At 43.0% G+C, this 24,315-nt stretch overlaps 2 protein-coding genes across 7 annotated transcripts in view; one reads left to right on the top strand and one right to left on the bottom strand.

The window, feature by feature from the left end:
• kiaa1522 (KIAA1522 ortholog) overlaps positions 1–9,839 on the top strand; it is a 69,441-nt gene extending 59,602 nt beyond the window's left edge. For all 3 annotated transcript variants that reach the window (XM_021309942.2, XM_012851381.3, XM_012851382.3), the window contains 8 exons: positions 697–855; positions 953–996; positions 1,097–1,217; positions 2,655–2,762; positions 2,857–3,023; positions 3,114–3,284; positions 3,438–6,657; positions 7,767–9,839. In XM_021309942.2, the coding sequence (XP_021165617.2) occupies positions 697–855; positions 953–996; positions 1,097–1,217; positions 2,655–2,762; positions 2,857–3,023; positions 3,114–3,284; positions 3,438–6,657; positions 7,767–7,807 (4,031 nt within the window). In that variant the 3' untranslated portion in view covers positions 7,808–9,839. The remainder of the gene's footprint in view (positions 1–696; positions 856–952; positions 997–1,096; positions 1,218–2,654; positions 2,763–2,856; positions 3,024–3,113; positions 3,285–3,437; positions 6,658–7,766) is intronic.
• A 3,811-nt stretch (positions 9,840–13,650) lies between these two features.
• Positions 13,651–22,551, bottom strand: yars1 (tyrosyl-tRNA synthetase 1). Of its 4 annotated transcripts, none has more exons than XM_012851383.3 (14): positions 22,445–22,551; positions 21,953–22,022; positions 21,717–21,863; positions 19,156–19,331; positions 18,925–19,054; positions 17,656–17,736; positions 15,977–16,069; positions 15,755–15,890; positions 15,569–15,654; positions 15,354–15,489; positions 15,155–15,264; positions 14,879–15,072; positions 14,430–14,571; positions 14,218–14,328 (listed from the first exon to the last, which is right to left on the bottom strand). In XM_012851383.3, exons 2-14 carry the CDS (start codon positions 22,007–22,009, stop codon positions 14,218–14,220), a joined length of 1,599 nt encoding a protein of 532 aa, XP_012706837.2. In that variant the 5' UTR covers positions 22,010–22,022; positions 22,445–22,551. The 4 variants fall into 4 exon arrangements, with proteins under 4 accessions (XP_036000828.1, XP_021165619.2, XP_012706837.2 ...); XM_012851384.3 differs by having other exon boundaries at positions 21,953–22,019; positions 22,445–22,547; XM_036144935.1 differs by lacking the exon at positions 22,445–22,551 and having other exon boundaries at positions 13,651–14,328; positions 21,953–22,009.
• Positions 22,552–24,315: the final 1,764 nt, after the last annotated feature.

The raw sequence follows: 24,315 nt of genomic DNA, 5'->3' as shown, positions 1-24,315 counted from the left end.
GTTGGTCCATTAAAGCCATTTGGATCAGCACTAAACCACATCATCCATCACCCACGTGTTCACTTTAAATTGTACCTTTGCGAGCTAGGCTTGGCTTTGGTTTCAACTTTGTTCTATGGTCCTGCAGAAGAACTCAGTGGGTTTCTCACACAGGAGCTCCCACAGCAGTGGCTCGTGTAGCATCTTAGCAGGCGGACGAACCAGATTATCTTATCCCGCAGGGACTAGCGAGGAACCCTTAAGACACAGCAGGAGATTAGCCAGGTCACGGTTGTTCAGCTAAAAGCCGCGTTGGGACATCTGTCCTCCAAAATCCTGACCGTGCTGCGTCAAAGGTGCAAAGTAAACAAGCGGCAGGTGGGAGAGCAGAGCATTCAGTGTGAAGTAGATAAACGTTTGAGCCTGCAGACACCTGTTGACTGCGTGGTCATGTCTGTAGGACAGTGGGGTAAACAACGGAAAAACATTGCAGCATGATGGGAGGTTTAAATTATGGTTTCATTTGATTATGGTCAAAAGCAAAAAAAAAAAAAAAAAAAAGGGGGTTAGTGTATGCTGCAACTAATTATCTGAATTTTAAAGCCAATTTCCAATCCCTGTTATTTATGATTTTGATTTGCCATCTCGCACTCATTGCTACACCCTTTTTAGAAGCTAACATTTATTCTCTTCTTTTTTCCAAAACCCGTCAAACAGCTGGCCCTAAGGGCAATGAAGAGCAGAAGAGGTTGACGGTTCACTACACGGCCTCCCAGCACTACCAGGAGAATGTCTTCATTGAGGGCAGCAGGCCTCAGTACCTGGAGGATTTACATACTGAAGCTCAGGAGGGGCTCAAGATACTCCAGCAGGAAGGTTAGCCCGTTATCCATGCAACTACAGACGTTTGTAATGTCAGAGGAAAATGACGAACTTTTGTGACTCATTTATGTGGTTTGTTTGCTTTGCACAGAGCACAAGAACGGTGTTCACTTTGCTGACAATGAAAGCATCGCTGTAAGTATCCTGCTAGCTTTCTCATCCACTTCCTGGACACTATCAGAATACCAGCTAACTTATTATTGCGGGGTTATTGTTTTGTGCGCGTACTCTTCAGTCCACAGATACCCTCTGCACGGAGCAGGATGCCAGCTCCAAGGACAGAGGTGGCTCTCTGGAGTTGGGACCCAACACCAATAATGATACCACAGCAAATTCCGCTGAGCTCACTCACCAAGGTAAAACATCAGAGGTGTGTTTGTGTGTGGGTGCTTAGAGAAGGAAGCATCAATATCATCTGCATCCTAGAGATAAAGGGGCTGATTATAACAGCACTGCAGACGGTTTGAGTTCGTTCGCTGCTTTACGAAGAGTCATAGCTGGGTACGTACTTAAAATGCGTGACTCATTCCTCGCCGCTTGGTGCCTCTGCAGTTATGGTTTGAAATCAAAGGGAAAGGAACATGACACAGACCCACACTCGTATGCAGAGCTTTTTTTTTTTTTTTCCAGACTACTCTTTAGAAGTTCTGGGCATGTGAGACAGCTCCGCGGCTTCCTCTGCACACCACAGCTGGAAGGTTGAGTCTGTCTGTCAGCATTACGGAGACAGAAAGAGGGTGGATGTGCCCACACATTGAGTGCGATTGGTATTCCGATCATAACTGAATCCTACGGATCAACATTCTTTTTGCTCAAGAAAAGCATTTACTCTATGTGCCTGGTTGAGTTTTCAATCAAATGGTAATTTCAACAATATGTAGTAAATATGGTTTTGTTTTTTTGTTTTTGCTGTCAGGCCACACCGACTTTACATATAAAGCACTTTAAAGACAGCAGGCACTGACTTAAGTGATGAACAGCAATGCCTTGCAAGTATTTATATCACAACATTTTTATATATATATAAATATATTGTTACATACAAGTTATGATGGGAAAACGGCAAACACTGTAAAAAGATGATCAGAAAGCAACAAAATTAACCAAACACCGCAGGACACCAAAACACACTATATCAGCTGTGAAACATGGTGGTGGCAGTATCATTCTGTTGGGTCGAATTTCTTATGCAGCATTTTGAAGTTGGTCAGAGTTGATTCTAAGAGGAAATAAAACTCTTTACAGCGCAATTTCTGGAAATAAGTAACTGTCTAAGCCTTGGGACTGGAGCAGAGGTTCTTCTTCTAGCAGGACAATACGCCTAAACAGACATCCAGGGCTACAATGGAATATTTTACATCAAAGCATATTCAGTTGTTAGAAAGATCCAGTCAAAGTCAAGGTTGAGAATCTGTGGCAAGACTCGAAAATTGCTGCTTACAGATGCTATCTATCCAGGCTGACTGAGTTCTGGTGACTATAGACAGGATCAACTCTGATCTTCAAACCAGGCATAAATCTGTAAAAAAAAAAAATTGGGAAGAACTCAGTGAGAAAGATTTATTTTCCTTGCTTTAATGAAATGTCGTTTTAAACACTTGGATCAGCTGTTAACTGCAGCAAACCTGGTTGCACACAGTGTTGACTCAGGGGGTCAGAATAGATATGCAGGCCACCTTACTTTCAAATTTAATCAGAAAGTGTTTTATGCTAAGATGCTACAGCATTTGTCTCAAAACTAACTGAATTTGCTTGTTTTTCTTGGTTTAAAAAATGTTTAATCTTTTTATCAGGCTCCACATTCAAGCCTGTGCATCCAGTGAAAAGACTCGATAGAGGCAGGAAGAGGAACAGAAGAACCACCATAATGGGCATTCCCAACCAGGTCCAGAAAGAGCTTGGTGCGTTCCCGTACTTATTCCTTGCTAAATAAGAAAGTGTTTGGTGTGTATTTATTGGTAACGTGTCATTAACAGTGTCTCACATTCTTCACAGCTTTAAACAGAAGTTCCACCTTTCAGCCGCTTGCTCCGACTCAGCTCCCCCATCATGACAATCCTGATGGTGACAGCCAGATAAGTGTTGTCATCATTCCAACAGTGGATGGAGGGACTCCATCAGGAAAAAAAGAGGGAGCAAGGGTCCACCTTTCGGAACTGGAGGTAAAGGGCTCTAAATAAAGATTGAGTCCCAAATTGAAACACCTGTTACTGTGGGATTTTTTTTTTACCTTCCTGTTATCTCCGGAGCAGGTCTTCAGGGATGAACAGCTGGTAAAGAAGCATCTTCAAGGAGTGTACCAAAATGAGCAGGCCAATCTCTCGTCTACATCCACAATGAGACCCAAGTCTCTTGCAGTTCCCAGCATGACAACATCCTTTTCACTCTCTCCCTCAATGCTCAACTTCCTCCAGGAGCCTCAGGTAAAAATGCTATCAGGGTTTGAGTTAAGGATTTGAACATGGGTATAATTTTCTAACGCAAGACACTATAGTGCCTCAGTGTATTTTAAGCATTCGTTTAAATACGATTATTATTTATTAAGATGTAAAACCCCTGCTTCTGATTTCTTGTAGGGCCCAGTGATGTCTATCTCTCCTCAGGCGACTTACTTGTCTACAATCATCCCTAACGCTGTTTTACCGGCTTCAGTTGAAGTAATTGAGATTGACCGCAGCAACAGCCGGACTCGTGGCAGCAGTGTCAATCACGGCGCCGGTATTTGTGCTGTCAGCAAAAGCAGCCTGACGTCTGAGGAATCAGCAGTTAGTCCTCTGTTGTCCAGAAGATCAGAAGGCGACGGCTCCCAGACAAATAGCTCCAACAACGACTCTGTACTGATGCCCCGGTCAGCCTCCGGTTCGAACTGGAGTGAGTCCCAGTCCTCAAAGACGGTTATTTCAGACTCATCGGTTGCGTCTTTTAATAGAGCAGGTTTTAATGTGCAACAAAGCCAGACTGAGGAGCCAGGTGATGGCCAAGAAATAATTGCAACAGAAGTAGAGTCTGGGCGTGGAGCAGCACAGTCATTGGCTGTTGGGGAGCAAGCAAAGAACAAACGCAACTGTCCACATAGTCTTTCTGTAACAAAGACCAAGCAGCCTCCGCCACCTCCACGAAGAACTAACTCGCTGCACGGTAAAAAGATAAAAAGCGAGTCCAAAACCATGGTGGATTTTAAAGATCTCTGCAACTCTGGTTCAGGGGAAGTGAAAAGTTCCTCTGAAAATACAACAGCAGATGAGGGAATAACGCTGGTTGCTACAAATGCCAAGTTGAGCCCAGAACCTTTGTCAAACTCTACTGGGCCAAGCTCTATAAACTCTTCCTCCGCACCTTTAAACCCTACGGTGGACTCTTCTAACCAGACTAAAGAAGCAGCAGCACAAGAATCAGACACTTCCTCTCCACACAAATCCCCTTCAGATGGAGAAAAATTTGAACGGACAATGTCTCCTTCTAGTGGCTACTCCAGTCAGAGTGGCACTCCCACGCGTTCCCCAAAAGAAATATCCCCAAATTCCCCAGACAAACAGAAACAGAAACCCATCAAACCTGAGAGATCTGCATCTCGGGCCTCATCCTCAGCAGCTTCTCCCTCTTCTTCACTCACCTCTTTGTCATCAGGTACATCTGAGCCTGCGAATGCAGATGTTACTAACTGTAGCACAGCTCTGCCTCTGCGGGATTCCTCGCCAACAAAAGAAGTTAGTCCAAGTAGCAAGCCCTCATCTTTAAGTGCAGAAGTACAAGAACTATTTAACATCCCTCCTCCTCCTAAAGTCAAAGCCCCTCGGCCACCGCCTCCAGAGATATGGGCCCACAGCAGACGTACTGTTGAGCTTCTCTGTGGACCATGTCCTGATGTCAGCAAAACTCCACTGAAACCAGCACAGATTCAGGACAATGAAGAAAAACAGATAGACACCCAAGCAGAGCCTGGGAAAGACACTCAAGTTACAGCAGGAAACCAGACAAATCAGGAGAATCTTGTTGTGGGAAATGCTGCAAATATAGCAAATCCCGGAGATGGAAAAAGTGAGGCAAAGGTTAGAGAAGGTTCAAACACAAAACAAATACAGAATAATGAGAAGGACAACACAGAAGTTAAGAACACAGAAGAGAGTCAGGAGACAACTCCAAAGAAAGAGCCCCCTCCTGTTATGAAGAAACCAACAAAGATACTAGTCAGAGAGGAAACAGAGCAACCACTGAGTTGCAGTCCAGCAACAGAAGTTCAGTTGTCTGTTGAGGACTGTACAACGCCGTCCCAAAACACTGTAATGGTTCCAGGTGATAAGAGCGAGGCAGAAAAAAGTGAAGTTCGGTCTATGCAGAGACTTACAGTAGACGTCCCCAAAATGAGTAAGCTCTCTCCGCCACATACCCCTCCTCCAGCTTACCAGCCGACACCCCCTCCAATGAGGAAGCTTGCCCCTTCACTGGTGTCTCCTACACCAAACGAGCCGGAGAAGGAAGACGGCTTGTCACCTGTAGACTCCTGTTGGCCACCCCCGCCTCCTCCCTTAGAGGAGGAACCTGTCTTTGATGGAGAAGATGAGTTAGACTTTCCCCTACCTCCCCCGCCATCCATGAACGATGATGCGACACATCTGACGGAACTAACTCCAACCGCTTCAGTTTTACCTCTACCCGACGACAAATCAGAGGATACTGAACAGGTTTCAAAAGCTGACACTGCTAGTGAGACCTCTTCCCAGGATATTTCATGTGATACAGACACACTTTCACCCTCGTCTGTAGAAGTGCTTCCTGAACCACCTGTCACCAGAGCAGAGAGCCCGATGTCAATTCAAGAAGTGGTTCCTTCCAGCATTTGCCTGAAGCGTAACTCCCTAAAACTTGAAGATCAGTCTCCCGCTGCTCTTCCAATCAGACCTCAAGTTTCAGCTTCAACGTCTGTGCCAAAAGCACCTCCCCCTCCCATGGAAAGTGTAACCCCAGGGGTTAATTTCAGAAGGCAACCCAGTGGAGCACACAGAGACCCCAGGAGCAAGGAGCTCCTTTCTCGCCACAAAAGTGCACCGATTCCTAAAGAGGACGCAAACATACCGCTTGTAACCCCCTCACTGCTGCAGATGGTTCGCCTCAGAACGGTCAGCATGACTGAAGATCAGGCGCAACTTCCATCTGAAGACAATGCACACGAGGGAGCTCCAGTTCTGGAGAACTGTCCTGTCTCAAGCCAAGGACCTCAAAGCATTCCTCCGAAGCCCGTTCGCAAGTCTTTGTCAGTGAAATCTCCCCCTCCAACTGTAAAAACGCCTACTGTGACAATGAGCTCCCCTTCGATGCGCCTGCAGGAGGCCATACGTATGAAAACTGCAGCTATGTCTTCCAGAGACTGTCTTTCACCCAGAGTGGGAATGAAGTACCCCACTTACTGCTACACTGGTGAACAAGGAGTGCAGTCTCTAAAACCACTAGAAGGACGTGATATGCTTAAATCCCCAGCATCTACAGCTAGCTTTATCTTCTCCAGGAGTACAAAAAAGGTGGTTATTGAGCCTGTGGCCTCCTCCTCTGAGGCTCAAGCAAGTCTGAAGCAAAGCTTGGCAGCTGAGATCAGGCAGGTTTCCGAGCAATCAAAGGCTGGTGCTCTCTCAAATGGCAGAGTTAAGGGTGACAGGATTCCTCCACCAATACCCAAGAAACCCGCTCCTGGTAGCACAAGTCCCTTGTTGAGGTCCAGCAACTGTTCAGCAAAGACGGAACTCAGGGTTGAGGGAAACATAGATCCTGGAGCTGCGCAATCCGTGACGCCACCTAAAACAAGTAAGTGGAATGACTGGTCTCTCCTGTTAGTATCTTTGGTGCCTTTTAAATTACACGTCCACGGTCCAAATGTGTGTCGGACGAGGCAGATGACCGTTCACACTGAGCCTGGTTCTGCCGGAGGTTTTCCTCCCCGTTAAAGGGGAGTTTTTCTCTCCACTGTCGCTTCATGTATGCTCAGTATGAGGAATTGCTGCACAGCCATGGACAATGCAGAAGACTGTCCACTGTGGCTCTACGCTCTATGCAATCTGCTGGATTTCCTTAGATAGGAAACCTTTTGACCAATCTGTCTGGATGATGCGATTGATTTTGACTTTGTAAACCCCCTTGAGATGACGTGTGTTGTGAATTGGCGCTATATAAATTGAAATTAATTTAAAAAAAAAAATTATATATGCCTCATGATCAACAAATAGGTCCCAACATGGAATGGGGGAGGATTTAAAGGGATCTTACCATCTTACATCTCTGATCCATCTCAAGAGGTTGTCATAGATCTGTAACTGCTTTTAGCTGTAGGGGTAAAACGGGATTGTAATAGGTTGTGATGTATTTATAATATAAAAAGCGAACACAGCATATCCAGCAGCCCAGAACTGGGAGTCAGAGTTGAACGGAGCAGAGCAACCGGCTGACCTTGGGTGGAGATCTAAAGAGGGAAAAGGTGGAAGTAACAAGCACTTACATGTTGCTGCTAAGTCTGTAACCTTGTGGACAGCTGACTCAGTGCTTGCATTGAGCCTTAAATCACGGAAAACATTCTTATGATGATAAGGTGCAATGCCAATTCTTGCAACACTCTTGATTCTGATTAGCAAATCCCTTTTAATCTCACTTTAAAAGGGAATATTGTGTGCTCGCCATACCCACAGGTCGGAAACGGCACCAACAAGCTCCATCCCGCCCTGGGCGCACAAAACCCAGATGCTGCTGGCTCGCCTGCAGCTTTCTTCCAGTCAAGCACATGCTATAATCGGGCCCAACCTGAATCGCATGATCATGTTTCAATAATTCAATAAGATTGGAGGGTGGAATATTCATTAGTTGTGTTCCTGTAACTGTATTATACTAATGGCACATATCCTCCTCCCATCTTCTGCCTACAGCTACAAGAGTGACGGCGGACACGATCGAAACACTGTTCTGAACGGGCGATCTGTGAGCAGACCCATCGCAAGAGGAACAAAACAAGACATCAAACTCAGCTTCTTGTTGTGTTTTCTCTAAAAGCCTTAGCCTATAATGGCCTTCCTACATATTTATGCAAAAAAAAATCATGTTCTAACCCTCAACCTCTAAAGAAAAGCTTTAATCTAAAGTATTTTTCTAAATAATCTAATGTAGGGACCCCTCAGGGTGAAGTGATGCACGAAACATGAAGGGTTTGTGTAAGATCGCCTCCTAGAGGTTGTATCGGGTGGTGCATCCTCAGGGGAAACGTTACAGACGGGGGTTTATTGTGCATTTGAATCCTCTGCTGCAGTAAAAAGAAACGCTTAGCTATACATTCTCCCTGGGATTGACAGACGATCCAACCAAGGACAGGATGAGACACTGTCTCCTTGGTTATAGGCGTGTGTACAGAAATTACCCAGCTTAGTTTTAGTCCTGCTTTTCACTGTGTGTAAAAGTATTATGGAAAAGGGATGATGATTAATCCTATGGGATGTTTTGTCAGTCAGGGCAGCATGACTTTTGTAAAGCTACAGATGATAATTGTGTTAACATGCAACGAAAGGCCTTTAGATTCGGTATGTACTAACAGGTCAGATCAGTGTCTCCTGCATAGCGCCGGGTCATACAGTACTGGGGAGAAAAAAAGCACATTTCACATCATTGAAAGAAATACTTAATATCAGACAAAGACAACCCGACTGAATACAAGATGGTGTTTTCAAAAGAGGGTTTCTATTAGAGGGAGAAAGAGCAGAATTCATAGGTCCATCATTTATGGCATCACCTTTAAGGTCTTGCAGAGCAACAAAGCAGCTCCAAACCATCAGACTAGCACTACTTGCCGTTACGATGTTCTTTTACTGAAATGTTGTTTTGGTTTTACACTAGCTATAACAAGACGCGTCCCATCCGAAAAGCTCCACTGGGTTCACAGCAGTCCACAGAACGTGCACTGCTGAGATCTTGGGGGATCATTGAGATGCTTTTCTGGTAAATATTAGAAGGGTCTTTGTATTTATTTTGGCCAGTAGGAGTTTGGGCCTTGGAGCTGTCCCATCAATGCAGTTTTTGCCCAGTCTTTTTATTTTTTATCTTTGAACACTGAGAATAACTGAAGCAAGTGAGGCCTTCAGGACCTTAGATGCTGTCCTGGGTTCTTTGAAGATGAGTCATTGATGTACTTTTGGGAGCAATTTTGTTAGGCCGGTGTCTCCAGGCAAGGTTCTCCGGAGTCCTGAAGCCTTAAACATGTCTCTGTAACCCTTTTCAGACTGATAGATGACAATGACTTGGTCTCTCATCTGTTGTTGAGCTGCTTTTCATCGGAGCATGGTGTCTTGCTTTTTGAGGTCTTTTAGTCAATTTCCTGTTGTCAGACAGGATCTATTTAAGAGCATTTCTTGGTTCTAAAAGTCAAGCAGTAATAAGGCCTGAATGTGGCTAGTGAAATTCAAAATCCAAAATCCTATTCTTTACCTTGAAGAATAAAGTCCTTCAGCATTTTTACTCAGGTTGTCGATGTTTTTCGGTGAGCTTAAACACAAAACTTTGGCAAAAAAGCAAAAAACAGAAGAAATCTGTAAGGGGGCATATACATTTTGACGGCACTGTATGCAGTAGTAAAACAACTAGCGTGTGGTGTTATCCACTAGTAGCACTGTAAGTCACCTTTTTCTATCAAATCTAAAATATTTAAGACTCTATGGGGTTAGCCAATCTGGTGACTTATCTTAATACACTGGAGCTGGTTCCATGTCTTTTTTTTATTATTATTTTTATTATTGTGCTCCTAAAACTGGGACTTGAGCTTTTAGGACAGATAATTAAGCTCATCACTATTTGCACAAAACCCCCTTTTCCCCAGTGGAATCATACAAAGTCAATCCTTGACTCTTTGTAAAGCGTTTCTTTAAAAAATATATAAATAAATCTCCATTTTGGTGATTATAAAGAATCATGTACAGTTATTCCTTCTATCAATAAACTCTACTTGCGTCAAACGTCGTTTCTTGCCATCATTCTTTCAAAGCACACTACCTCTCCAAAGGGTGGGGATAAAACAAATCAGGTTTTTGTTTTAAAAAGTTTTCCATACAGGCTAATCATCCCCATCTGGAACTTCTCTCCATCAGTCTCCTAGCAGGACTGGGCTATATGATTGTTTAGTGACCCCAGGTGGGTTATTTTGTGCACTCCTGAAAACAATTCTGCCGATACAGAAGAGAAAAGGAGAAATTTGTGTTCTTCCACCTAGTTTGGTATCTAAAACAATATCAGTTAGTTATTCACAATGATAAGGAAGAAAAGAACTCACTGGGGGACTCCTCAGTCTTTTTTTTTTTCGTGCAAAATGTCCCTGAAACACTGATTGTTTAATCTAGCTAATATCATATAGACTCATTACACACAGAATGACAGATTTCTAGCAGAGGGGGGGCTGTCGATTTGACAGATGTCCAGGAAACAGTCACTGATCCTCCACAAGGCGAGTGAGCCGCATAACGTACGTTTAACAGGAAGGTTGAGAGAAAGGAAGAAGTGTGGCCAAAAAATGTAAACCTGATGGGGTTTTAAATGGCACCAAAATGCAGACAGGACAAATTGAAGGTTAGCAAGGAGGATTTCATGATAACGAAAGGGAAACTTAATGGGCTGGTATGAAGAGGAAAGGCTGCGGAGAAGAAGAGAGGACCAGAGGAGAAACCAGCGGAGAACAATGAAAACCACGGAGCTGGAACACTGAGGAGGAATGTTGTAGAAATCAGGTGAGTCTAGTCAGAAGTGGTGGAGTGCAGAGCAGGGGACAGAGAGCGCCAGAACTAAACATAAAAGGATCCCCGACCCCACCGGGGAAAAGACTGACACCAGCAGAAGAGTCTAAACTCAAGAACTGAGAACTCAAGAAATAAGAAACTCAACACATAGCAATAAACTGAATACGGCAAGACCTTAAAAAAAAAAACGAAATAACTTCAGAAACGACTAGAATACAAACTCAAATGAAGACCAATGACCCACCCTGACAGCACTAAGAAAGAGGACTGCAGCGGTCTTGAATGGCTTGTACACTGCAAAAATGCAACTAAAAGTAAGTAAAATTGTCTTGAAATGTGTGTATTTGTCCTTGATTTGAGCAGGTAAATAGGATAATCTGCCAATAGAATTAGTTTTTTGACCCTTAAAAAAAGATAATCAGATATATTTCACTTGACGTAAGATGATTGAGATGAGTTGTTCCTGTTTTAAGAGCAAATAATCTTATTCTACTGGCAGACAATGTTATTTACCTGCTCAAATCAAAGGCAAATACACTTATTACAAGAAAGGTTTACTTATTTTTTGTTCCGTTTTTGCAGTGTACAGTAAAGGTCGTTCAAGCTGGAGTGGCTGCTTTAAGAGTCACGGCACCCACACGTCCAGGACATGGACCAAAACTGTCCCACTGTTTGGGGTTGGGCCACTCCAAATCAGAAGTGTCTCACCTGGGGAAAGGAGAAAAGGGACCAGTATGCTGAGCATCTCAGGTGAACGCTAAATTTGTTCTGAAGTCTGAAGGAAGAGGTGCAGCATCCTCATTAGGGTTCAACATGAATCTTTTACAGTCAGGGAGGATTTAGGGTGCCGGGTCCCCTGATGGTGTTGGTCCACTAATTATTTATCAGGTCCAAAACCAGTTCAGCTATCCACCAAAGGATATAAGAGATCTCCATGCTTCCTTCCGCTGACAAGCTTCATGGAGAAGCTGATTTCATGTTCAGCATGACTTTGAAACTGCCCGCACTGCCAAAAGGTACCAGTGCCTGGTTCAGTCACCATGCTTATACCAGAAAACTGGCCCGACCTGAACCGCATGGGGAATCTCTGGGTGATGTAAAATAAAACTGTTGCCGCTGTCACCGTAAGGGCAGGGCAAAGTGGGAGAATAACTGCAATAACTGCATTCAGTTGAGCCTCCATGAGGGACGAATCACTTCTTTTTATTTTGGTACATACAACGGCACTGTGCATGTTCCACAGTTTATAGTCGCACCCATGAATGACATCAGTGAAGAGCACTCACCAAAAAATATGTGTCAACATCCCCATTTGCTCTTTCACTATACGATCCTTATTCAACAGTTTGTTTTTTTTAACACTTAAAACCAGTTATTTTACATTCCAAACATATACAGGTTTGGTAAAAATCTCTGCAACCATATCTGCGGTTGAGCAGCACACAGTGTTTACCTTTCCATCAAGTGCAGATCTGACAAAATGATACTTGATATCAACATGTTTACATCTTTGATGGGTTCTCTGAGGAAGCTGTTGCTCCTTGATTGCCCTCAAATATTGTAACTGGCTTGTTTTTGTGGTCTTTGTCCATTCCACCCAACAACTGTACAAGATACAAACTTTCTTGTGTTGTTGCTGCTAATGCCATATATTTTGCTTCGAGTGTAGACAGAGCCACAGTTTACTGTTTCTTTGATTTCCGTAAGATAACAGGTCCATTTTTATTAAGGTTAAAACAATAACCTGAAATACTTCTCCTGTCACTCTGATCAGTCGCCCAGTCTGCATTGCTGTATGCTACGAGCTGAAGTTTCTCCTCTTACAGCATAAACTCTTGTCTATTGTCCCTTTCAAGAATCTCAACACGTTTTGCTGTTAAGTTACACTCACTTGGTTGTGACAAGCATTGTGAGAGTTTGCTTACAACCCAACTAATATCAGGTCTTATGCATGAGAAATATTAAGCTTCCTACAAGCTCACGATACAATCTTGGGTCTACAAGTTCACATTCACACTCAAAGTTTAACTTCTGTTCACACTGAGTGCATCTAGTCCCACATTCAGACATGCCAAATTTCTTTCGTTAAGTGTCTTTTTTGGTTAACTTTTATTTCTCCATCTGTCTGTGTAAAAGCAATGCCTAAAAAAATGTTTAAGCATCACCATATCGCTCATTTTAAACTTTGCTTTCAGCATGTCTTTAACACTGTCCATTAGAGAATCCTCACTTGTTGCTATAATAACATCAACCCAAACTAAAATCACCTTATTATTTGCTGTATGTGTGGTATACATGCGGTGATCTGCTTGATTTATACAAATCCATTTTCAGACAAATAATCAGATTCCAATTGCGTCCTGATTGTTTTAAGCCATACAATGACTTAAGTTTAAAAAACTGTTTTTCACCGAATTCTGACTTGACTTCAAAACCTTCAGGCTGTTCTATATACGCCTCACAGTCAATAGGAGCGTGTAGATAGGCTGTTTTCACATCCATGTGATGTAACTTCAAATTATACTGAGCTGCCATTTGTATTGAGCTGTGTATAGCCGTCATGCTAGCTGTTGGTTAGCTTTCTGTGTTCCTTAGCTTAGCTTCTTTTTAATCTTCGTTTTGCTTAGTAGTTTTAGTTAAGTTTCACTAGCCTAATAGAGAGGATTTGTTGATTGAAAAATAGTGTTAATTCAGATTAACAGCATTATATAGTAATGTTCATTTTATTTCTGGTAATAAATTCCTGAATTTGAAGAGAAGTTGTCACTCCTTGTTCTATTTGTTCAGAGTTTGCTGTTAAAAGATCGCCAGTGCTCGAAATCATCCCTTTCAGCTATTGTCCTGATATCAGCTCTAGAGCTGATATCCTCCAGACAAGACTTAACAGGGTTTTTTTATTAAACATTAAATAACTTTAAACAGTGCATAATTGCACAACATGAGTTTTCCTTTTTCAATTGAATTGACCTTTTTGGATGATATTGTAATTTACTGAGCTGCCCCTCTCCACGTGGTATTCATTCACATTAAGACACAGCCGTTACCTGCAGAACCACTGATCCACCCACCGTTTATTTCCATTTTACAGATGATGCATTACTTTATTTTAACAACATGATCGGACATGAATATATGAACATTTGCATTACCCAAAATACAACCGTCTTGAGGCCTGTTGATATTCCATACATGTGATGTCTAGAAACCTTGAAAGCATTCCTTTTTATCAGAGTTAGCAGACTGACCTCTCCATTGACACTTCTAACCTGAAGAATTACAAAAACGCCCATTCAGAAACCTGAGATTTTATCACTTAGACCAAGAAAAGAGTAAACTGATGAGGCTTCCTTATCTTCCCTCTGTAAAATTGTTGCATTTAGGTGTATAACAAACTTTTTTTCATCTCAGATGGATTAGTTGTAGTTATTCTTTCAAACGACTCCTCTGTTGGAACTTCATACTTTTCCTCCGTCAATGAAGAAGTCTGAAAAAAGGTTGGTGTATTTTCGCAGGAATGTCCCTTCGTCCTTCCAAAACCATCCGGATGAAGCTTGACGTTGTCATCGTGGGGATTATTTTGGTGATGGACGGAGTCCGTCTCGTGGATTTAACTGATGTTGCCTCCTTTCAGCGTCTTACATGTGATCTGTCCCAGTTTGGTCAGCAGCTTTCTGTCTTTCCACTGAGCCACGCACTCGTCTGAGATCTTCAGGTCCACCTACAACCCGACACACACACCACATCATCTTGTTTTAGGAGACCTTTTCGTGCCGAAGCGCTACGTATGAAAAAAAAAAAAAAAATTGGACGGGAACATACCTGCAGCTTCTCCCACACCTTCTTCTTTGGGTTCAATCGTTCGTCTGCTTTCCCCGACTCATAGCCCTCCACAAAGACCCGTTCCCCTGGCGAAGAACCCTCCGGTGGGTCGAGAGGCTCCACCCTCCTGGGCTCACCTTCTCTGGAAACAAAGAACGGAGGATTTTGATTTTGCAGCATGATCTCCTTAAAATATATAAAAAAAACTAAAAAAAAAACCTGAAAAAGTCCAACTCTGAACTTGAGTACATTTATTCAGTGAACAGTTATTGAACAGTCCCTGAAAGAAGCTTGATCTTGTGTCTGGTTAAGTGTCTCTGTGTGGACGAGGCCAAATGTTTTGGATCTGATATGAAGGCTTTTACGCATCTCCACCAGGGGGTGCTGATGGGGTTCATGAGGGGGGGCTGTACGTTTGTTTTACTTAAAAGAAAGAAAAAATTGCTTACACTGAGGCACACAGCAGCATGGCCTGAGACTCGATCCCTCGCATCTTCTGCGGTTTCAGGTTGCACAGGACCAACACCGTCCGGTCCTGAAGCTCTTCCTGGGAAACGTAGGCCACCAGGCCGCTGACCACCGTCCTCGGCTCTGGCTCGCCCACGTCGATCTTCTCCAGGAACAGCGAGTCGGCGTCGGGATGCTGCGGGTTCAACACATCAGGATGTCAACACTAGGAAAAGGTTCCCACTTGGTGCCAGTCACCGACTGCCTCGGTCACCAACCTTCTCCACGCTGATGATCTTGCCCACTCTGATGTCCAGCCTGGAGGGCACCAGCTCATCGTCTTCTCCTCCCCCTCCACCTCCTGCTGTTTTAGCACCTTTCCCTGCTTCTGTCAACAACCAGGTAGAAGAAGGGTCAGTGTGAGCATAAGGAGAGTCCTGGCTTGACGTGGAGCTGCTGGCGCAGTGGCGCGCTGACTTGTCTTCGACGGATCGGGATACGCCGAGTTGGTGAGTTTGCGCAGCTCCGGAGACTGGAACTTCTTTCTGATGGGATCCAGGAGCTGGTTCAGGGCCACTTCCACTGAGGCCTTCAGGTCTCCGGGATGGATCAGCTAAGAAGAGGAAAGCCGTTACCGGTGATTGCAGCAGGGCACGGGGAATCAATCCACCCTTTGGCGCAGCTTTACGCACCTCTTCGGCGAAATCCTTCTCCACTTCCTCAAACCCCGTATACACTTTGTCTCCGCCCCACTTGGGGTCCCGCTTGATGCTGAACTCTGAAAGACGCCAAACGACACAAATCAAGTCAGGCTCTTTGGGCGAAGACGACAGGGACGATGGGAAGAAAAAAAAAAGCAGAGCGGATTAGCCTCCTACCTCCTCGCAGAGGAAAGAGGACGTGTTTGACGAAAGAGAGGACGCCGTTGTTCTGGATGTTGCCCGGCTCACAGAAAGCCTTCTTCAGCTTCTTCTTCACGTCCTCTTTGGAGTCCAGCAGGTCGATCTTAGAGTCCTGCACTCACCAAGGAGCATAAGCGTCAGGCCTGGTGTTTAAGTGTTCAGAAACGTTTCGCTGGAGTCTTTGCATTACGGCCTTACTTCTTCTGAGGAGCTCATTTTAGTCCCCGTCAGCCCCGGAACCATCGGGTTCATCAGATGCGCTCGCTTTGCGTACCCAAGGGAGGGAAGGTACTGAAAAACAAATGGTGTCGCTGTACTGACCAATTTGGAACCGATCTTAGGTTTTGCACGCTTGAAGCAACTAAATAGAGGAGTAGAGGAGAGAGGAGTGGTTCATGTATAAATCCATGTTTGGAAAAAGGAGACCTGGGGTCCGTTCTTCGTACGTCACTAACTCGGTTAGCTGGATTTGATTGTTGCTGATTTGGCATGATCTTGGATTGTTTGGTTCTTCGAAACTCATCTTGGACTTGCTGTCATAGCAACATGTGCGCCAGCTTAAACCTGCTCGAGAGAAGGCTTATTTCATGTAAGCAAGATTACATCACGGCTGTATAAGCGGAGGAGAAAGGAAAATATGCCGTAGCCATGTCCATTTTTACGACTGCAACCTGTTGCGGAAGGTGCAAGAATAATTTCAGAGCTTTTTGAATTAATCGCGTATTGCGCAATAGACAGGATCCTTTAGCGCAGCGTGACAGTGTAATTGTAGAGAGATTTTTCTTGGTGGCTGTTATAAACAGACAAACACATCATTTAACAGTGGCTTTTAAAGAGGAAAAAGTGGTGTTGGAGCCATAAATCTAAAATATTTAAGTTATTTGTATGATGGTTTGCTTTTTATTTTTATCATATTTAATAAGAAGATTTGTTCGGGCCATTTTATTGTGAGGTTTAGTTTTACTTTGAAAGGCTTGCTTCCTGTCGAGCCGTATATTGTATTAGAAAAAACTATGGATGGATTATCTAGACACGGAGCAATACAGTTTTACCGTGTAAACTGTGGATGACTTGGAAAAGGAAGAACTTCATTTTTTATGGATAAATCATTTTTTTGTTAAAATTCCCAGTTTGCACGTGTCCTTTACTTCCTGTCTCTGAGGAATGACACTGAAATTTAGATCTCTTGACATAACAAGTGCCTTTTTACAATACAGTATAATAATTAAAGGCTACCATTTTGTAGAATATTCTTGTATTTCACTTTTACTTGTCCCCATGTTCTAGTGGGTCCTGTGAAGGCTCTGATATAAAAGAACAAAGTAAATATGAAATTATTAAAATGCAAAAATTCATACTGTAGAAAGTGATAGAAACATCTACCATGGACAGTATTTACGCATTAATTTGTCTGCTGCTTTTTACCAGCCCTCTCTCCTGGCTTCAGCAGACTTTGAGGTGTTTTAATTAATGACTCAAATTCAGCATAACCTTCCATTAAAAGCTCTTGTTCTACTGGGAGAAAAACTGTGGGCGTTCTTTGCTGAACAGCCAATAGCAGCGCTGCTGATCATTGTTTCTACTATCAATACATTTCCCCTTTTAAACAAACGCATGAACGCGCAGTTGTCTCAGATAACTCAATCCAGTGATACTAATCATAAACAACAGGTGTGTTCGAAGAACCCAATTAGCCGGATCATGGTTAGCCGAATGAAATCATCTTGGATGTGTCATTTGATTTTTTAAGCAACGTACGAAGAACGGACCCCAGGTGTTCTCTGCTCCGTATTTTTAACCAAACCGCGTCCGGACCATTTGAGACCACATTTAAAATTTCCCAAAGCCAGTCCACACATCCACAGAGGGGGTTCTACCTTCTCCGCCAGAGTGAAAATCTTCCTCTGGTCAACTCCTCCAAACTGGGCGTCGACTTTCAGGTACTCCTCGTCCAAAGCCTGAGAAAACAGACAAGTTCCTGGTTTCAGCTAAATAGATCTCAGTGTTTCCTCCAGGATTTTTTAAGCAGTGGTGGCGGGCTGTTGTGATGCCAATCTCCTCCAATCCTCAGCGAGTAAAGTCGCTATTGGCTATCCTCAGTCACTAGACGATGCCATCGCCTAGTTTGCATGTTTGTTTATGTACTTGTGATCCAGGCTGTAGGTCAGAGAAGCCTTTGGCAAGAAAGAAAAGTGGGTAAAAACACTAAGTTTGTTTGGGCGTGCTTTGGTGGTGCAGTAGTTAGAACGCACGACCCATGCATGGAGGCCTTAGCCCTCGACGAGGCTGACGCAGGTTCCACTCTGACCTGTGGTCCTTTGCCGCATGTCTCTTTTGTACCTCCTTTCCTGTCAGCCTACTGTACAAAAAACGTGCCACTAGTGCTGTAAAAACCTAAAAAAAAAAAAAAAATACTGTAGTTTGGAACTACAAAAGGACTTTATAAAATAATTTAGGAATTTTAATGCATTGCCTGACTTTACACGTCAGAAATTTGGCCAAAAAGACGAGGTGAATACCTGATCAAAGCTGTGTTTGCATCAAATTCAGGGAATTATTTTAGTACGACAGTTTCAGAGAAGAAAAGAAACACTAAAACTGTATCTACGTCATATTTATTTCCCGTTTTCTAATAACGGATGTGATCACCTGCAGTGATTCGTTTGCAAGGAGGAAACGGAGTGGAGGGTCTCCTCTCTGCTGTCTTTGCTCTGACTGCAGGCCGTTTTCAGGACAAGGCAGCAGCTGCCTGCCTGTGAGACAGCGCTGAGGGAAGTTATGGTGGCTGCTGCTGCTGCTGCTGCTGTCTCAACACAATAATGCAGATCGATTGTTGCTTTTATGTGAAGTCGGCTATAAAAGCAAAAAAGTCGCTGGTTGCTTTTTTTGAGGAAAGAAAAAGTTTTTGGAGGGTCTGAAAAGTCACTAAATATAGCAATAAAGTTGGCAACATCACACCTTTTTCAAAATAAAGTAATTTTTTACATTTCATCATATTTACATTCACTTCAAACTCTGATTAAGGTTAGACGGCACACCACCATCAGCTACATGTAGAGGAAACCCTGGATCTATGAGCAGTGACTGAGTTAGATTCCTGCTACTCTGGATCCTGATACTTGAACTTTAGGACTAGAAGTGTTTACCTGTAGTCCAGGGTAGAGCAGACCGCTCAGCAGAGGATGCTCCACCTGCTTCACCACTTCAGCTCCGGCCTTCTTAGCGTCGTGCTCCGTCACCATGGAGGACAGGCGGTACACGTCCAGGGTGTACTCTCTGTCCGACATCGAAGGACACAAGCACAGCTCAGCTCTGAGGCGAACAGCCGGTTTTGGCCGGAGGGTTTTAGTTTTACCCGAGGCGCTGGGTCAACTGACCGGCTGAGCTGATAGTCGGTGCCTTTGATGAAACGCAGCTTCTCCAGAGGCACGCCGATGCTCTCCAACATGGCCTTGATCACCTGCTCGTAGTACTTCACCCGGAGCTCCAGCAGCTCCCAGGGAGCCTTCATGTTGTCGAGGTAAGCGTGCAGGTCTGCGAACAAAATAGTGACCTGAGGATCGGAAGAGAAAGCAGAATGAGAACAGATGGCTGTAGGCCTGGATGATGTAGAAAAAAAACCATATGGATAAAATAGAAATCATATTGATCCATATCGATAATTAGCCACAAAGTCAAAATATTTATTTTAAGTGCAGCCCTGGCCATTTTATGCTGTTGCGTAGCAACCAATTTTTTTTAGATATATAGCACACAAACACTGAATTCAAACTCAACCCTTTATTCAACCAACTTTTTACCAAAACTGCAAGTATTTTGAAAATGAAAAACAACGCATCCTCTCTGAACTCTTTGAACGGGGGCGGAGCTTAGTGATGGAGCGTTCCTGGATCTAGGTTTGTGATTGGTTAGGACGATGTAATGACTCTAGGCTAGAGTGCAAAAGGAAAGGTATTAGTCTATTGAACTTTTTATTGACCCATTTTTTTTCTATCATCAATATACATCTATCAATCGATATATATTGCTATTAAGTTATCATCCAGCCCTATAAAGATGTGAAATTATAGAAATTATAGAAAGTATTAAAAGCCTTTTGCGTTTTTGTCACATTACAGGTACAAACCTACAGATGCTTTATAGCGTTTTTATGTCACAGATCAACACAAAGTAGTGCCCAACTGTGGCGTGGTTATTTTTTTGAATGAAAAAAAAGGCTTGCCTTTGTCCAGAGCGATGTAGGAAACACAGCAAAGCGGTGGAAGAAGGTGCTGTGGTCCAAAGTTCCACTTTTTGGCCTACATGTAAAAACGCTACGACTTTTTACTGAAGGCTTGTCAAGACCTCTGAACATGCCTAGAGCCCACCGTCCCAGTCTGCCCCTCACTATGACTGCTTGCTTGGTGACGTTGCGCATTTTGACAGAGAAACAAACAAAAAAACATTCCACATGCTTCTTGCTGCTCTAGGCATCGCAAAGAAAACAATACTCAAGACCTGGAAGAATAAATGCAGCTTAAATATTATTTATTTAAAGGGACAGTGTGTAACTAATTTGGCTTTCAATTAGCAAAACTCAAGTATTGCTTTCATTAATAAATATTCTGGCAAAGTCTAACGACCTCACATCAAGAATGAAAGCGTTTTCATAGCTTACAATTAGTTTATAAATACACAGGTATCGTGCAGCTATTATTACCAGGTGGAGTGGAGATAATTCCTGACGGGAAAAAGAGGCTAGCTACATGTATGAGGAGGACACGTATTAGCTACATGACCTCCATGTAGTTAATACATGGAGGACATGTTTACATCGTCAGACTTATTACACTCCGAGGCTTCTGTAGTAGCAATTATGGTGGAGTCGTTTGTGAAAATCTTACACACTGGGACATTCAATCCAATTTTATTTTATTTATATAGCGCCAATTCATGATACATGTCATCTCAAGGCACTTTACAATGTCAAATTCAATTATATTGATCATACAGAAACCCAGCAGGTTGCATCAAGTCTTGACGAGCAACATTCACTCCTGAAAGCCTGTAGAGCTACAGGGAGAGTCGTCTGCATTGTTGATGGCTTTGCAGCAATCCCCCATACTGAGCAAGCACGAAGCGACAGTGGAGAGGAAAACTCCCCTTTAACAGGGAGGAAAACCTCCGGCAGAACCAGACTCAGTGTAAATGGTCATCTGCCTCGACCCACTGGAGGTTAGAGAAGACAGAGCAGAGACACAAAAGGCAGAGAAGTACACATTGATCAAGGAATCTTTTAAAGATTTAATAATAATAATAATAATAATAATAATAATAATAATAATAATAATAATAATCTATGCCAAATTATGTTTCTGTGGTGAGAAAGTTTGCTTGTAGGACAAACCAACCGACCATTAGACCCCAAGTGATGCAAGGTTTCCACAATTTTCCTGTTAAAAAAAACTTTGCACCTCCCGGCAACAAATTCTCACGCGCTCGCACAAACGGTGAAAGATCATACAAACATACATTCCCATTTTGTTCATGTCCCCCCCACCGGGACCTCAGGTGCAGTCGTCATTTAATAGAGCCAATCAAGCAGTTAGGATCGTCCTGAGATCTCCCCTTTTGGTCTGCTCTAGCACCCGTAGGCGTTCTGTTTCTCCATTTGGTGAAAAAAGGAACAATCAAACAACCATCTGTCCTACACGGTAAGACCGACACCACACGTACCATCTCCACTGTGAAGCACAGCGGTGGCAGCATGATGCTGTGGGGGGGTGTTCACAGACACCGTACTCAGTCTGACTGAGCCAGTCCAGCAGTATAGGTCAACGTGTTGAAACCAGGTATGGATGTTTTCCTCCCACTTCACAAATACGTGAAAAAATAAATCGATGAACGAGCTGTTAGGTGTGTTCTGGCAGATAAAAGAGGCTTTGTGATTCCCACTCACCTCACAGCCGGCCCTCAGGAAATCAGCGATCTTAGACATGGGAACGAAGTAGGCCACGTGAGGTTTGCCGGTGGTCGCCGTCCCCCAGTACACCTTGAGCTCCCTCTCCTGAAGAACCTGCTTCAGCTTCTCCTCGCCGAGGACCTCCTGCAATGGACAGCAAGCTGAGCGTCAGCACGCCGACTGGCGGCGCGGCCTCCGGTTCATGGCGAGGAAAGGTTCGGCTTGGGGCTCACCTGGAGGTTCCTGGTGATCAGGTTGAACTTCTCCTCCGGACTCAGCTGATCCGCCATGATGCTGGGCCTTCTGACAACGAGCTCAGTTTCAGTTCAACCTGGGATATCACGTGACGTCATCCCACATCCCCTCCCTAACCCCCCAGTGTAGTAGCAGCTTCATACAGCAGGAACGCACTGAATGATGACGCACAGCTTAACTAACACACACACACACACACACACACACACACACAGCGAGCCCACGAAACTTCACGACACAAAACGTATCTATATCTGATCTGCAGATTTCAGTGTGTTAAACCAGCTCGGTTTTCACGTCAACAATACAACAAGTCGGTTCAATCACGAATGGATCGATGAACCTTCAGCTAGTTAGCGAAAGCATGTGGAGCTGCAAGGAACCGCGATCTGTCTGGCTAACCGTATAAGCTTTATCTTCCAGCCCGGTTGGTTTACATAAAAACAGCTTCCTGAAAGCCGAGCGCTCACCTGCGGATCGGTGCTCCTACAACGGGTGGTGGAGAAGAGAAAAAGCCGGCTGGGTGGACCTGTCAACGGGTTGCATCAGCGGCAGCGGCGGCTCGGTTATCCTCTCCAGGCCAGCAGGGGAGAGCAATCGAGTGCAGATCTTCTTCTTCTTCTTCTTCATGGAATTTTAAAGGCGGTTGGCACGCAACGAAATGGTGCATTACCGCCACCAACTGGTGTGGAGTGTGGATCTGAATGGCTACTATTTACGAGTGCAGATCGCAGAGATCGTGCTTAAATAAATAAATTGAACTGAGAAAAATATTTATAATATTTTAAACTGTGTTTTTTTTTAGGATGTACCTATTTCCATAAGGTGAAAGAGACACAAAAAAACACAAAGCCCTAAAATTCATGTTTTTTTTTTTTAAATAAACAAAGGTTTCGAAGATTGTTTTCTACAATCTGTCATAAGGATAGATGTCTTTTTCAGATTTCAAACATCTAGGTCAGAGGTCGGCCACCTTTACAATCCAAGGAGCCAATTTTGCCCTCAGTCCAACTAGATCAAACTAGTTCAGAACCGCAGATGTGACGCCTTTTGAAGGAAAAAAAGGTTATGTGCAATAAATATCTGTGACTTGCATTTTATCTTTAAAGTTTTAAAATAAAGAAAACCATAAAACATTTGCAACGAAGAAAAGGATTGATATCATTTCCATCTATAGGACGTCGATATTTGTGGAAAATAATGTTTTAAAAACATGTTTCCAACAAAAACCTGCTAAAACTGGCATTTGTTATCATATCTATTTTTAAAAACACATTTGTTTTTTTCATAATTTTTAGGCTAACTTATTAAGAACCACTGTGGGAGGTCCAAAGAGCTACATGTTGCTCTGGAGAGGCTGGCTGCAGAACTCTTGCCTAGGTAGTGCACTTTTTGGAAGAGAAGATGCAGAAGTCAAAAAGCGCTGAATTTGTCTTTTTTTTTTTTTTAATTGTCAGTTTTTATTATCACAAATTGGGCTATGTAGAGTCTGTCATTAGTGTAGAACACAAGTCTGTTCAGGTTTAGCCGGTCTAGAAACTTTGGATTTCAAATTAGAGCAGATTAAAAATAAGAAAACAACCTTTAGTTAACTCAGAAGCTGTGAATCAGACGCTAACTTCAGCTTCCTTTTAAAATCAGACTGATTTAAATTATTCTAAAACAAATTTCTCAAGGATATTACCTGATACCTTGCAATTATGTCTTAGCACTTAAAATCAGTACAATTGTAAAACAGTGACTTTAAAAATGACTTGGGTCCAAACTATTAAAACAAAGCAAACGTCAGTTTCTCAAAAATATTTTGTATCCCCTAAAATCAAAAAGTATATAAAAGCTCCAGTTTTCTCAGTTAACAATTGATCGGATGTAAATGAAAAAATATGACTCAGTATCTCCAGAATGTCACATGTTAGTGCCATAATGACTCCATCTCTATATCGTTTTTATCGTAGCTTTTATTTTCAACTTTTTTAATTTATCACCCAGGTATTCCATCTGTCTGACTCTATCTTTATTATTTATTTTTTGTTGTGGCACTTTCAGACTAAATCTAGTAAAGTAATTCCATCTTAAAATTGCGCTCTTAATTGTATGACTTAGTCTGTCACATAAAAAAAAACACTTTTACTCATAGCTCTGTCTAGTACTTTAAAATCATTAGTTAATATTCACTACTCCTACACTAGAGGGTCTAGCCTCCACTTTAGCCCCTGCAACCCCTAGACATAACTTAGAAAGTGCAAAACATATTCCAAAAGCGAGACACAGCAACTCATATTTTGAATTTCATTCAATTTTATATAAAGTATATTGACATTAACCATTAATTTGAAAAAAA

The sequence above is a fragment of the Fundulus heteroclitus genome, chromosome 13, assembly GCF_011125445.2.
Source record: "Fundulus heteroclitus isolate FHET01 chromosome 13, MU-UCD_Fhet_4.1, whole genome shotgun sequence".
NCBI lineage: Eukaryota > Metazoa > Chordata > Actinopteri > Cyprinodontiformes > Fundulidae > Fundulus > Fundulus heteroclitus.
This window is presented reverse-complemented; position numbering and strand designations above follow the sequence as displayed.